Source organism: Bombina bombina, chromosome 4 (assembly GCF_027579735.1).
Source record: "Bombina bombina isolate aBomBom1 chromosome 4, aBomBom1.pri, whole genome shotgun sequence".
NCBI classification, from domain to species: domain Eukaryota; kingdom Metazoa; phylum Chordata; class Amphibia; order Anura; family Bombinatoridae; genus Bombina; species Bombina bombina.
Window position 1 is genome coordinate 702,191,846 of NC_069502.1, and position 13,674 is coordinate 702,205,519.

At 34.8% G+C, this 13,674-nt stretch overlaps 1 protein-coding gene across 1 annotated transcript; it reads right to left on the reverse strand.

Moving 5' to 3' along the window:
• Positions 1 to 547: 547 nt before the first annotated feature.
• SLC35D3 (solute carrier family 35 member D3) lies at positions 548 to 9,355 on the reverse strand. The gene is made up of 2 exons (XM_053709153.1): positions 8,920 to 9,355; positions 548 to 1,377 (listed from the first exon to the last, which is right to left on the reverse strand). Exons 1-2 carry the CDS (start codon positions 9,353 to 9,355, stop codon positions 548 to 550), a joined length of 1,266 nt encoding a protein of 421 aa, XP_053565128.1.
• Between the last annotated feature and the right edge of the window lie 4,319 nt (positions 9,356 to 13,674).

Consider the following 13,674-nt stretch of genomic DNA (forward strand, 5'->3'; position numbering starts at 1 on the left):
CAGGGTAGCTACATATGTAAAGTCTTTGTGCATTGCTAATATCTTCTGAATATTAACAACAAGAGCCAACAATCCTTTCCCACAAGAGGAAGTCTTGTGGGTTTGTCTGTGCTAGGAGGGTTAAAGGACAGCGGTATTTCATTTGTTGAGGTCAAATATTGAAACTTGTTCATTGTACATGACATCAAGCCAAATTGTAGGCTATAATTTGCCATCTCTAGTTTTTTTTTACCTGTAACATGCTATAAATCTATGTTACTGAATACACATTCAATGTTTAGAACTTGGCAACCAGTTTCAACAGAAGGAATGTGATGGAGTGTTCACTGTCTTTCAATCACTGATGTTGATAAATAATGAAAAGTATATGACTAACATATAACATTTGAATTACCAATGAGTATCCACTGTAAATTAAAATAAATTTATTTAGTTATAAACATTGCTCAATTTATGATTGATAAACTCTGTTGTTATATAATTTCCATCCCCATTATTTACAAAAGACAGATTTCCCCATAATCTATCATTTAGACCAAATTGCTTATTAAGGACTTGGTAATTCTTCATTTTCTATAAGATAATCTTTCTTTAAAAATCTAACACCTCTAACCATCCTCCATACTCCAAGGTATCCATCCTTTAATAAACTCTTGCTCTCACCATTAGGACAAGAGTTTGGTGGACCACTTGATTGCAAGACTTTCTTTAGAGAGCTTCCTGTGTTGTCCTCACTGTTTTCCTGCAAATGATTGTCTGTTGACTGTTCTTGTGCTTGTCCTTCAACATTTTTATCTTGTAAAATCTCTTCCATTGCAAATGGTTGATGGTCTTCATCTTGTTCTACCTTGTCATCTTTTATAGACTCCTTTTCCAAGTCCTCATAGTTTATTTGTCTTCTGGTCTCAATATATTTAGCCACACAATAAACAATAGAACCAAATGTATTAACAACGACTCCGGCAATGAAAAGGGATGTGGGTTCTACATCACTGAAAGCACACATGCCTACTGTGATAGTGGCAATACTCTTCACTACTCCAACAAAACTGGTGGTGACTGCTGAGTTTATATAAGTACAATGCAGAGTGGTAAAGTTCATTGCACAACCAATTAAGGTGCATGCAATAAAAGTGCATACCATGGCTGGGTCCTTCCAACCTGGGTAAGACCATGCATTGATCATGTCCATGCTGGCAAAAGAGCAAATAATGAGGACAGGAGTAGCTGTGATGGCAATGACATACTGAGCCGTAAGAGGTCCATGGTCATGATCCGTACTCGTCTTCTGAATAATTACTAAGTAAGCCGCATGAACAAGTACAGCCAACACTCCTGTTATGTATCCAATAGGCTCCCCACTGAGGTCACCAGCCCCTGTTTGGGATAAAAACATAAGTTAATTGGTTTAAATTTGTTATAGACATATATTTATTTTTACCAGAGTAGCCTGAGTAGTTATTAGGACATTAATCTGCATATGGGTTAGGTTGCCCCATGTTATGTAATGATTGAAAACATCTATATAGGTTATTGTAATCAACTTTGCTGTACCAAAGAAGAAGATTAGAAGAATAAGCTTTTACTTAAAAAAAAATACATTAAATAGTGTGTTAATTTAATCTCCAATGAACAGTGCAATAGACAATATGCATATAAAGTGCTAAATGGTATTAGGACCTAAGTGATAAAATCACAGAACTGGCATAATTTGTGTGTGTGTTTGTTTTCCCTAATTCATCTTGGAATACATAAATATTTTAGTTTCTGGTAATAGCATAGATTTATCTTTGGGAGTTCAAAGCAACTATTCCACATGGCTCAAAAATAAAATAATTTTAAAAAAAGTACTTTTCGCTTTCTTTTTAAAATAATTAGGAAATTGGTTACAAAGTTATGCATTTCTAGTAGATTGTTTCACATTTAAAGGAACTAGTGCATACTTGTTCATACTTTAAATTAAACTGTATATAGCAAGGCACCCAAACTTTTTAGATGAGGTATCTATATTTTTTTTCATTTAACAGGTCGTAAAATAAATGTTAGAAATTCTGTTAATCAGCAATACCTATAGACCAAAATTAAAATGTGCATGAAATTAGCCATGCTTTAAAGGGACATTAAACCCATTTTTTTTTCTTTCATGATTCAGATGGAGAATACCATTTTAAACAATTTACTAATTTACTTCTATTATCTAATTTGCTTCATTCTCTTGATATTCTTTCCTGAAAAACATATCTAGATAGGCTCAGTAGCTTCTGATTGGTGGCTGCACATAGATGCCTCATGTGACTGGCTCACCCATGTGTATTTCTGTTTCTTTAACAAAAGATATCTAAAGAATTAAGCAAATTAGATAATAGAAGTAAATTGGAATGTTGTTTAAAATTGTATTTTCTATATGAATCATGAAAGAAAATGTTTGGTTTAATGTCCCTTTAACAATATATATGGTATTGTGTAAATTTTTTTTAAAAATGCATAAAAGTAATATTTACACACAGATCCAGAAACATAAACATTTTATCCTCCCAGAATAGTTTGTATGTTTGTAGTATGCTATATAATAAAAACGAAATGCTAAGCTGTAACTTGTTGCAATCATGTGTTTCACATAAGCAATTTGGGTTTGCATACAGTCAGATACATATTGCTATTAAATACCTCCCTTATCCTTAGGTTCAATATCGCTGCTATACATTATTTTAAGTTTACTACAACCACATATGATTGGTTCACTTTTCTTACATATGCTTTATACTATTAAAACAAACATGCAATCTGTGATCTATAATATAGACATATGGATGTTGTAAATGTAAGTTCTAGGGGTGCTGACACTTTTTCACTTTTTTTATTGGACCCTAAAAGAGGTATGGCTAATGCCATTAAGACATATGGCACGACATTCCCATTAGTTGCTGTACAGCACATTGACTCAGAATAGTCATTGCTAAAATTAATTAAGCATGAAGTAACATTTGCCTAGGTAGTGTACTGTAGGATTTTCCACACCAGTGCACATAGAGTAGTTTACCTTAGGGCTGTCTGTCTGGCTGCCAATCAGGATGTTTTTGAGGCCTTAAAACCACTGACCAAGTTTCCCTTTTTATTTTTTGCTTCAGTCTTAACTTTGGATTTGTTGTAGAGAAGATTTGTTGACCAGTTGAAGTGTGGCATATGTGTGAGGATAATGAAATAGTAAAAGGATGTACTGTGTAAACTATTTTGATGGAATGGACTGAGTAAATTAACCCTTTGAGTGCTAAGCACTTTCCCACCTGGGTGCTAAGCTTTTTTAAGGTTTTTTTTTTTATTTGTAACTTTTTTTTTCAGATTCCCAAGACTTAAACTTTGGAAAGGTTAGGCGATTACCTTTCCAACGATGGGTCTTGGAGGTCTGTAACTGCTTAGATGCCTGAGATACAGGCTTGTAAGCAGAATGCCCCCTGCTCCTATACTTAACATTGTTAAGTTTAAATAAAGTTGCACGGTGACGTCATCACGTCATTGCACGTGACATCATCATGCATAACGTGAAGCCCCGGCGATGCCTGTCACTATGCAGGCCCGATCACCGGGGTAGGAGCTGGTGGGAGCCCCCAGATCTCCCTCAAAGTGGAAGAGTGCTAGCGACGGCTCTGAGCCATCGTTAGCACCAGAGTGGGAAACTCTGCGACGGCTCAGAGCCGTTGTTAGCACTCAAGGGGTTAAAGGGTTGGACAACTCTTGTCTACATCAATATCCAGGAAGAACACAGTTGTGCTCAGATGTAAGAAAAAAAAGACTATAGCAGTTACAGCATAAGACATAACTACAGGAGAAATTCTCTATATAAAATTAATATCTAAAGTTCACTTAAATTTTTGGAAATCTATCAGATCAAGCTTTTGTCACGTTTATGAGATCTTAACACCTGATTAGCTAAAACAAACTACACGCTGTCTTATTGCCTTGCTACAAATCCTAAAATTGAACATTTACATTTCATGTATTCTATAGATTAAGCAGAATATGTAATATGCACATTTTCTATTGTTTGTATATTGTATACAAATTTAATTTGAATGAGTGTATGCTTGTTAACTGTGCAGGGGACTAAAACTATGAGCATAAGAATACATTTTAATGGTGTTCTATAAACAAAGGAAATGGTCTTGCAAAATACTAATTTAAAAAGTTTAGAGTTAGGTGTAGTATATTCAGAGGATAGTAAGATATAAGGAGGATATAAGGCTGTAGAGCGAGAGTGATTAACAGTCATTGTAACACATCTTCATAGACCACTATCAGTGTCCATTAAGGAGTTAATGGATACCATGTCTCCAAAAAGGCAAGTTCACTAGACACAATCAACTGCATTATAAGACCTGTAAGATAAAATGCATCAGAAACCCTAAATGTCTTAATGTACAGCTTTGAGGAGAGATAAGAGGACAGACATTATGAAAACTTTTGATACATCAAAGAATTCTACTAAAGACCAAGAAGAAGTTTAAATAAAAGAGGGGAAATTATTGAAGAAGAGGGCATGCTATAAAATTAAGAGATAAAAGCATAGAAGAAAATGGGAGAACACTGCTGTAGTTAAAATAATGAAGATAAACCTTCCTGACCCTCACTACCACAGTGTGTTGACTAACTCACTAAAACTCTAAAGAGTGTAAGAAGCAAAAGATAAGCATATGATGTACACATACACACACACACAATACATACACAAGCATATGTACATACACACACACACAATACATACACAAGCATAAGTACATACACACACACAATACATACACAAGCATATGTACATACACATACACACAATACATAAACAAGCATATGTACATACACACACACACAATACATACACAAGCATATGTACATACACACACACACAATACATACACAGGCATATGGACATACACACACAATACATACACAAGCATATGTACATACACACACACACAATACATAAACAAGCATATGTACATACACACACACAATACATACACAAGCATATGTACATACACACACACACAATACATACACAAGCATATGTACATACACACACAATACATACACAAGCATATGTACATACACACACACATAATACATACACAAGCATATGTGCATACACACAATTCATACAAAAGGATATGTACATACAATACATACACAAGCATATGTACACATACACACAATTCATACAAAAGCATATGTACATACAATACATACACAAGCATATGTACATACACACACACAATACATACACAAGCATATGTACATACACACACACACAATACATAAACAAGCATATGTACATACACACACACACACACACAATACATACACAAGCATATGTACATACACACACACACACACAATACATACACAAGCATATGTACATACACACACACATAATACATACACAAGCATATGTGCATACACACAATTCATACAAAAGCATATGTACATACAATACATACACAAACATATGTACACATACACACAATTCATACAAAAGCATATGTACATACAATACATACACAAGCATATGTACACACACACACAAAACATACACAAGCATATGTACATACACACACAATACATACACAAGCATATGTACACACACACACAATACATACACAAGCATATGTACATACACACACACACAATACATACACAAGCATATGTACATACACACACACACACACAATACATACACAAGCATATGTACATACACACACAATACATACACAAGCATATGTACACACACACACACACACAATACATACACAAGCATATGTACACACACACACATTACATACACAAGCATATGTACACACACACACAATACATACACAAGCATATGTACACACACACACACACAATACATACACAAGCATATGTACACACACATACAATACATACACAAGCATATGTACACACACACACACACACAATACATACACAAGCATATGTACACACACACACATTACATACACAAGCATATGTACACACACACACAATACATACACAAGCATATGTACACACACACACACATTACATACACAAGCATATGTACACACACACACAATACATACGCAAGCATATGTACACACACAATACATACACAAGCATATGTACACACACAATACACATAGTAAACACATACTCACTATCCATACACAAATAGATACACACTCATATACACACAGTATACACAGAATCACCAATACACACAAGCAAACACAACACACACGACACAATATGCACATGCACACAGCATAGACACAGAAACAATGCACATATATACAGAACACACACATATACACAACACATACACACAGTGCTCATATCCAAGTACTGCCACTTAATAGTAATGCTTAAAGGGGCAGTAAACTTACAAACTAATGTTATATAATTCTGCACATAGTTGAACAAGGAGCGGCGTTCTGCTAAAATCAACTTTTTTTTTTTTTAACATACAGTTTTTCTGCAATACTTTAATGCATACATCTGCCGGCAAGCTAATGTTATGTAATTCTGCACTATGTACAGAATTATACAACATTAGTTTGTAAGTTTACTGCCCCTTTAATTACATAATAAGGATATGTTAAGTTTCTCACTATTCTTTTTTACTCCCTGGTAAACATTAAGAGTCAGTGAACATGTACTATAAATTATATTAATATGGAATATTTACTATGTTGTAATTATTATCAGCTATTTGTAGAGCGCCAACAGATTCCGCAGAGCTAAGTGCTATGTGTTGTATTTAGTAATAAACATCAGTATAATGTAGCTTTGGAAAGAAGACATGCAGAAATCCTTTTGAGTTCCTTTTGACTATATTTGTATTTCAACAGTGGCGTTTTTAGGTTTTATGCTGCCCTAGGCACTCAAAATTCTGCTGCCCCCTACCCCCACCCAACCCAAAGGTTTTGGGGCTTTTTTAACCATAATAGTTTTTCGGCAGGTAGTAATGTTATTTTTTTTTTTTTTTTCATGGCATTTCCAAAGTAATTTTTTACTAGGACTTGCAAATCAATTGGATACACACACAGATATACATATACACACAAACACATATACACATACACACACACATATACACAGAGTTATACACATACACACACGCACAAACACATATACAGACACACATATAAACACACACACACATCTATCTATTAATGCAATATATATATATATATATATATATATATATATATATATATATATATATATATATATATATATATATATATATATATATATATATATATATAAACCCCAAAGACAGATTTATAGATACAATTCTTCCACAAACACAATACTAAGTGCTGAAAGTCAACAGAACTAAAGACAATAGCTAGCTAAATAAATGAAGGATTCAGATTATACCCCCTAGAATGTAAGCTACTTGGGTAAAAACTCTCATTATAATCCTGTATGATACTTCTAAAATAACTGAAAGCTTCTTACAAATGTTGCCACATAAAGTGCTGCCCCCTCCCAAATCTGTTGCCCTAGGCAATTGCCTTGTCTGCCTAGGCCAAAATAGGTCCCCTGCATTTCAACCAACTCTGTATGTATCCATCTGCATATGTCCCTTTTACATGTCTATATACGTAGTGTTTTGGCATAGAGCCTATTATTAGACAAGCATTAGGTTGTTACTGAACATAACAAATCTACCACTGGGTAAAATAATTATGAGGATGTGTTCTCTTTTGGAAGAATGGTGTCCATGGTTATTACTTTGTTTATTAATTTCGTATGCCTAATCTCAATTTTTGCATGTGGTTTTGACTTTTGGCATTCATTATGGCACCGGTCTTCCCCTTTCCAAATTTCGAGAGGTACTAATCATCTCTTATGTATCTTTATTTGGATGCTCTGTCTAGTGTAAGATGTAAAAAGGATCCCTTCATAGGTTAGCTGAAAAGAATAAATGCCATTTTTCAGCAGTAATAGATCTGTCAGATATGATTTAACATAAAAAAAAATTGTTAAATTCCATTTTGGAAGTATTCAATGTTATTTAACTCAGAATGCTTTTGTAGTATGCTATAGGGCAATACAGTGCAAAATATTCTCTACTGTATAACATGCCATTAACCCATTATCTGCTCTCTCTCTCTGGCAGCTAATGATAAACGAGTTGTGAGGGCAAGTCAGTTATGGGGGGTTAATAATATATTGTTTTTGGTTTGTTTTAAACAGTTTGAAGACTGGGAACTGTGTTTTGGGACAATATAATACATGCAAGTAAAAGTTACACGTACAATAGCCATTTAGTTTTAAAAGTGTATGCTGTCCACATTGAACATTTTATGTTTTCTGTCACTTGACAACATAAGTGTGCAATCACAGAATTATAACGGTTTTTGAATTATTGTTTGCCTATAGTGTATAAAAATAAACGAAATAAAAGTATAATAAAATCCTGTTAAATAACACATAGGACGTTATTGGCTGGTCAAATGTGGGTAGTGATAATCTATTCTAACTCAATTAGGCTATCGTAGTCTGGCAGAGCATCATTAATAAATCTGAAGATCCCCTTGCAGGGAGAAGTGAGCAATATATGGTTTCTAAAGTATGTTTATTGCAAAAGTTGGTACAACTTCCAATTAAAGTCATATTAAAATAACATATTAATAAATGCTATTAAATATTAGAAATGTTAAAAGTAAATATTTAATTTACTACTTTGGATACCTAAGGGGTTACAATTAATCACAATCTGGGATTCAATGAGAATAGCCGTTTGACAAATAAGTTGGCATCTAACACAGGTACTTAATGCTATTTTTTTTAAAAGACAAAGAAAAAACGAATAACGTGTTGCATAAATGTAGTATCAAGTATTTCTTTGGTAGCTAGGTCAATTTAGTACTACGGGTGACTTACCTGCCATAGCAGCCCCACAGGTGGTTATGACCACAGCCACCAGTACCCCTGCAGAGGGGATTCCATTCCTGAGGACCAACACTCCAATGAGCAGAGTGACCAAAGGCAGACATCGTTTGAAAACAACATACATGGGAAGACTGAGTCCCCTTAAGGACCACAGCGTCAGACTAGACTGCAAGGTGGACAGAATGATTACCCCAGCAAAGGTGCGAGCCAGGCTAAGTTCATAGGGGGGCACAGAGATCTTCCCACAGCGCCTGAGAATCTCCAGAGTTAATGCAGCAGTGGTGCTGGTCATACATTGTACTAGGGTCAGGAAGGTGAACTGGTATCTGGTGATCAGAAACTTCAACAATATATTCAGGGAACCAGAGAACACTCCATGGGCTACTGCCACTATGATCCCCAGCATACGTCCTCTGCAGAGTTGCATACCGACTTCAGGGCAGCACTTGAGTACCAAGGAAGAAACTAAATGATGTCAATAAAACGCCTCTGAGGGGCTAACAAGTCTGACTGTGACTCAGTGTTTTCCTTCAAAGTAAGTCTCTTCCCTCCTCTTACCTCTTCAGCACATTGGACAGCAGCACCACCAGCTTGTAGATGAGTGGGAAGAGGAGAGAAAAAAAAGTATCTCCCTGGATAAAAATGATCAATAGGGGGACACAATAAATCTATGCATAGGAGACGTCTATGGAGCTCTTACCTCCCTCCCCCACACCGAGTTCAGAGTTTCTGACGCATTTGAACCAGGGTGCATCTGCAGTTTCCATTTACTTAATTATATGGAAGTAGTTTTATTGCGTTTTCTATTATTTTTTTCTTTCTGCTGCTTTGATGACTCATTTCTTGTGAGCAAAAAGGGGATGAAATGGTTAACTGTTAGTAGATTGGGGAGATCTGGCACACTGCTGATTTTATCTATCACACCAGCAGGTTATATCAAAAGGGAACTTCCCTATGTCTGTACTACGTGCAGGATGTCTGCAGAGAGAGTATTAATGCAATTGAAATGATGTCTGCAGAGAGAATCAATGAAATTGAAGGGAAGCCTGCAGAGAAAGTATCAATGCTATTGACTTTTCCCTTTTTTCAGAAAACAAATATAACACAAAAAAACTAAAGTTAATTGACTAATGCTAGTGCACAGGAGAGATGTAAGATCTTTCTTTTTAGTCATTAAAGACGACCAAAAGGAAAATGTCAGTATATTGGGGGTGCATTTTGACCACTTAATTATGGTTATTTTGTAATGTTTCTCATGTATATAGCGTAAAGAATAAATATCCTGCCTCACTGTATGTGTCAGCTCATAGAGTAGACAGTGTTCCTGATACTGTTTCTGCACTGGGGAAGTTCCACGCTAGATATATTGCAGATTTGTAAAGCTCTTCAATCACTGCATGTTGCATCCTGGCTTATGTTTAACCCAACAGCTGCCATTGACGCCTGATTCGTTCATTTTTATTTTTTGTTGACAAAGAGTTAAAGCTAATATAAATGAATTTGCTATCCACATTCATTATTGCAGTAAAACATATATACAATTGTAACAGAGTAGTTGATACTTTATACTTTACTAAAATGCAGATATAGCTTCACTATGATTTATTAATAGACACAAACTGTTTAAGTTTCTTTTTCCCTATGGAATGAATACACAAAAAGGAGAGATAGCTCAACTCTATGTCAGGAAACAAGGATCAAAGAGTAATGTAAGAATTTGATGTATTTGATTTAATCTAGATGTGTTTTAATCCTGGACAAAAAAAAGTGTCCAGCGTGCAAACTCAGCTATGCATGATTGCAGACCTGTTGCTCAGTATGTAGGGAAAAGTGTCAAAATGCCCTTTACTTAAAAGCTGATGGGATGGAATTTAGCAAGTTTTTTTTATACACGGGTGATATTTGTAATGAATCCAACCAAGTCTTCCCACTTGCATTTATTAAAAGATTTTTTTAAAAATAAAGCAGTGTTCATTGCCCTTGCAATGCCTCTGAAACACAGTTTTTCTTAACCTTTGACAGATAATAATAAGTTTTTTTACTGGCTAAGCAATCACTGTTTAGAATGTTTCACTGTATTTTAAACAAAAGGATTCTCCAGCCTATCGTGGGACAGTGAAAAACTGCATATTTTAGAGTATAATCACAGGAAAAGAGGGCAAAATAAATAGTGAATCTACATAAAAAAAGTGTTTGTAAGTTAAATATTTATGGGGAATTAAGTTGATCTTAATGTCCCATTAACTACATTTGGCTAGGTTGCCAAGACCGGAACTTTAATGGTTATAAAATAGAAATTCACTTGTTTCCCGAAAGAATAAATACATTCTCCAGCTTGACATAAGTTAATTCCTCAAATATAACAGCCCCAACTCTTTCATGCACGTTACAACCATTACAGCTGACTTTTAATCAAGGATTTCTCTCCTGAGTTGCCATTTTTCTTGTAACAGTACTGACTGGTATGAAACCTAGCAAACCTACATCTGAGGAACGTATATTGTCTCTTGGTCATATTTAGTAAACATATTCCTTTCAACATAGAGGTATCCAGGTGTAAAAGAAGCTTGATGGATCAATACATTTTGTACAACTAAATTGTTGTCTAAACAATTATATGGAGTTTAATTATTTTCCTAAATAACATAATTAAGAGTTAAATAGTGTGCCTACGGTTCGTTTCTAATTGTTTTTATCTGTAGATATTTTCTACATTTCTTTTTATTGCCCTACTTTAAGGGGACATTTATAAGAAGGACCACTAGATGTCAGTATAGAGATAACAAGGCTCAGTAATTCTAAAAGAACGGGATATCCACAACACCTATCCTGGTTGATTGCGTTGAGTAGGGGATTGAAAAAGACTCATTGATGGAAATATCTACCTATTACTGGCACTCTGCCATACGTATATATGCACAATTCCAGAGGGTGTGAACTCTCACCAAAATAGATTTAATTTTAGAGCTGCAACCTCAACTAACTGCTGTTCCCATAGAATAATCCTAGAATGACACCAAAGTTACCACACTGAAAATAAATTAAAACCATTCATACCACAACTATAAACTGCGATACAGATACGAAATAATGAACTACTAGCAATAAAATACCAAAGTTCAAATCAAATACAAGAGTCCAAAATATGCACCTCAACACAGCTGGCAAGTGAAATATGAATGATGCTTGTCCAATCCCATCTCATTTTCCATAAACACTAATAATACATGCAATATTATTATAGCAAGTCATAGGTAAGGGTTGTAATAGGTACATTTACACTGAAGTACACAAATACATAATCTTGTGTCAACATTTATAAAACTGGCAAATGTCAAAACAAAAACAACTTTATGTCAAAACAGATGTGCATTAGGGTCTATAATCTAATGTAAATATAAGTTCATGCTATTTCTCAGTGAATAGAGTCAATTCAAGAAAATGTGTAATTTCTAATATATTTATATCGTGATCTTATCATAGCAAAAACATAAAAACAGTTACAATTGTTCTTATAATACATTATAGATTATATTAACATAAAGTCACACTTTTTATAGCTTTCATCTTTATAGGAATATTGCTATAACTTATACCATTTTTTGAACGTGCTGTCTGCCACAAGTATGATTTAAAAGACGTGAGTTTTTATCCTCAACAAATGTTCTACTAGCTGTTACTTTTAAAGGTTTAGTGTAGCATTTTTGTCCACATTGTTTCCAGAAAGTCACGCAACCCACTGAAAAGCAATGTAGTTGAGTCCTGTTTAGTAGCTAGAGGAGAGTTAAAAAAAATAATCAGAGAAGGGCTTTTTTTGGTGGTGCTGAAGGACAGCTCCCGGTTTAAGCCTTTGTGTCTGAGCAATACACTGCGGCAAGACGTTCATATTCAGTAGAACCTTCTGAATAATGACTAATAATGTGCTTATTCTGTTTATGTTCTCTTTGCTGCATTATTGCAAGGCACCACACAGGTCATCATGGATCTCCTGTGATTGAGATAAACTATTTTGTAAGCTTCCTATTTGCAACAATTGCTCTCTTTAAATGCGTATATATATATATATATATATATATATATATATATATATATATATATATATATATATATATATATATATATATATATATATATATATATATATATATATATATTCAGTGACGTGCAGTGAGGTCGGAGAAAGGTGAGGCACTGGCTAGGATATGTCTTCATTCTTTAGATATCCTTTGTTGAAGAAATAGCAATGTACATGGGTGAGCCAATCACATGAGGTATCGATTGTGCAGCCACCAATCAGCAGCTATTGAGCATATTTAGATATGATTTTCAACAAAGGATATCAAAAGAATTAAGGAAATTAGATATTAGATGTAAATTGGACAGAGGGGGTGGGAGAGAGAGACACAAATAGAGACAGAGGGGAGAGAGAGACACAAATAGAGACAGAGGAGAGAGAGACAGAGAAAGAGACCATGGGGGAGAATGAGACACGTAAGGAGAGAGACAGAGGGGGTGGGAGAGACAGGGAGAGAGAGATGGCTAGAGAGAGACAGAGGGGGAGAGGGAGAGAAATAGAGAGACAGGGGAGAGAGAGAGAGACAGAGGGGGAGGGAGAGACAGAGAGGTTCAAGGTATATTATAATAAAAATAATGTGGACAAATAGTAGTATAACTATGTATTTCATTAACTCCCCTGCTGCTGCATCATTACATAACTACTATTTGTGCACATTATTTTTTATTATA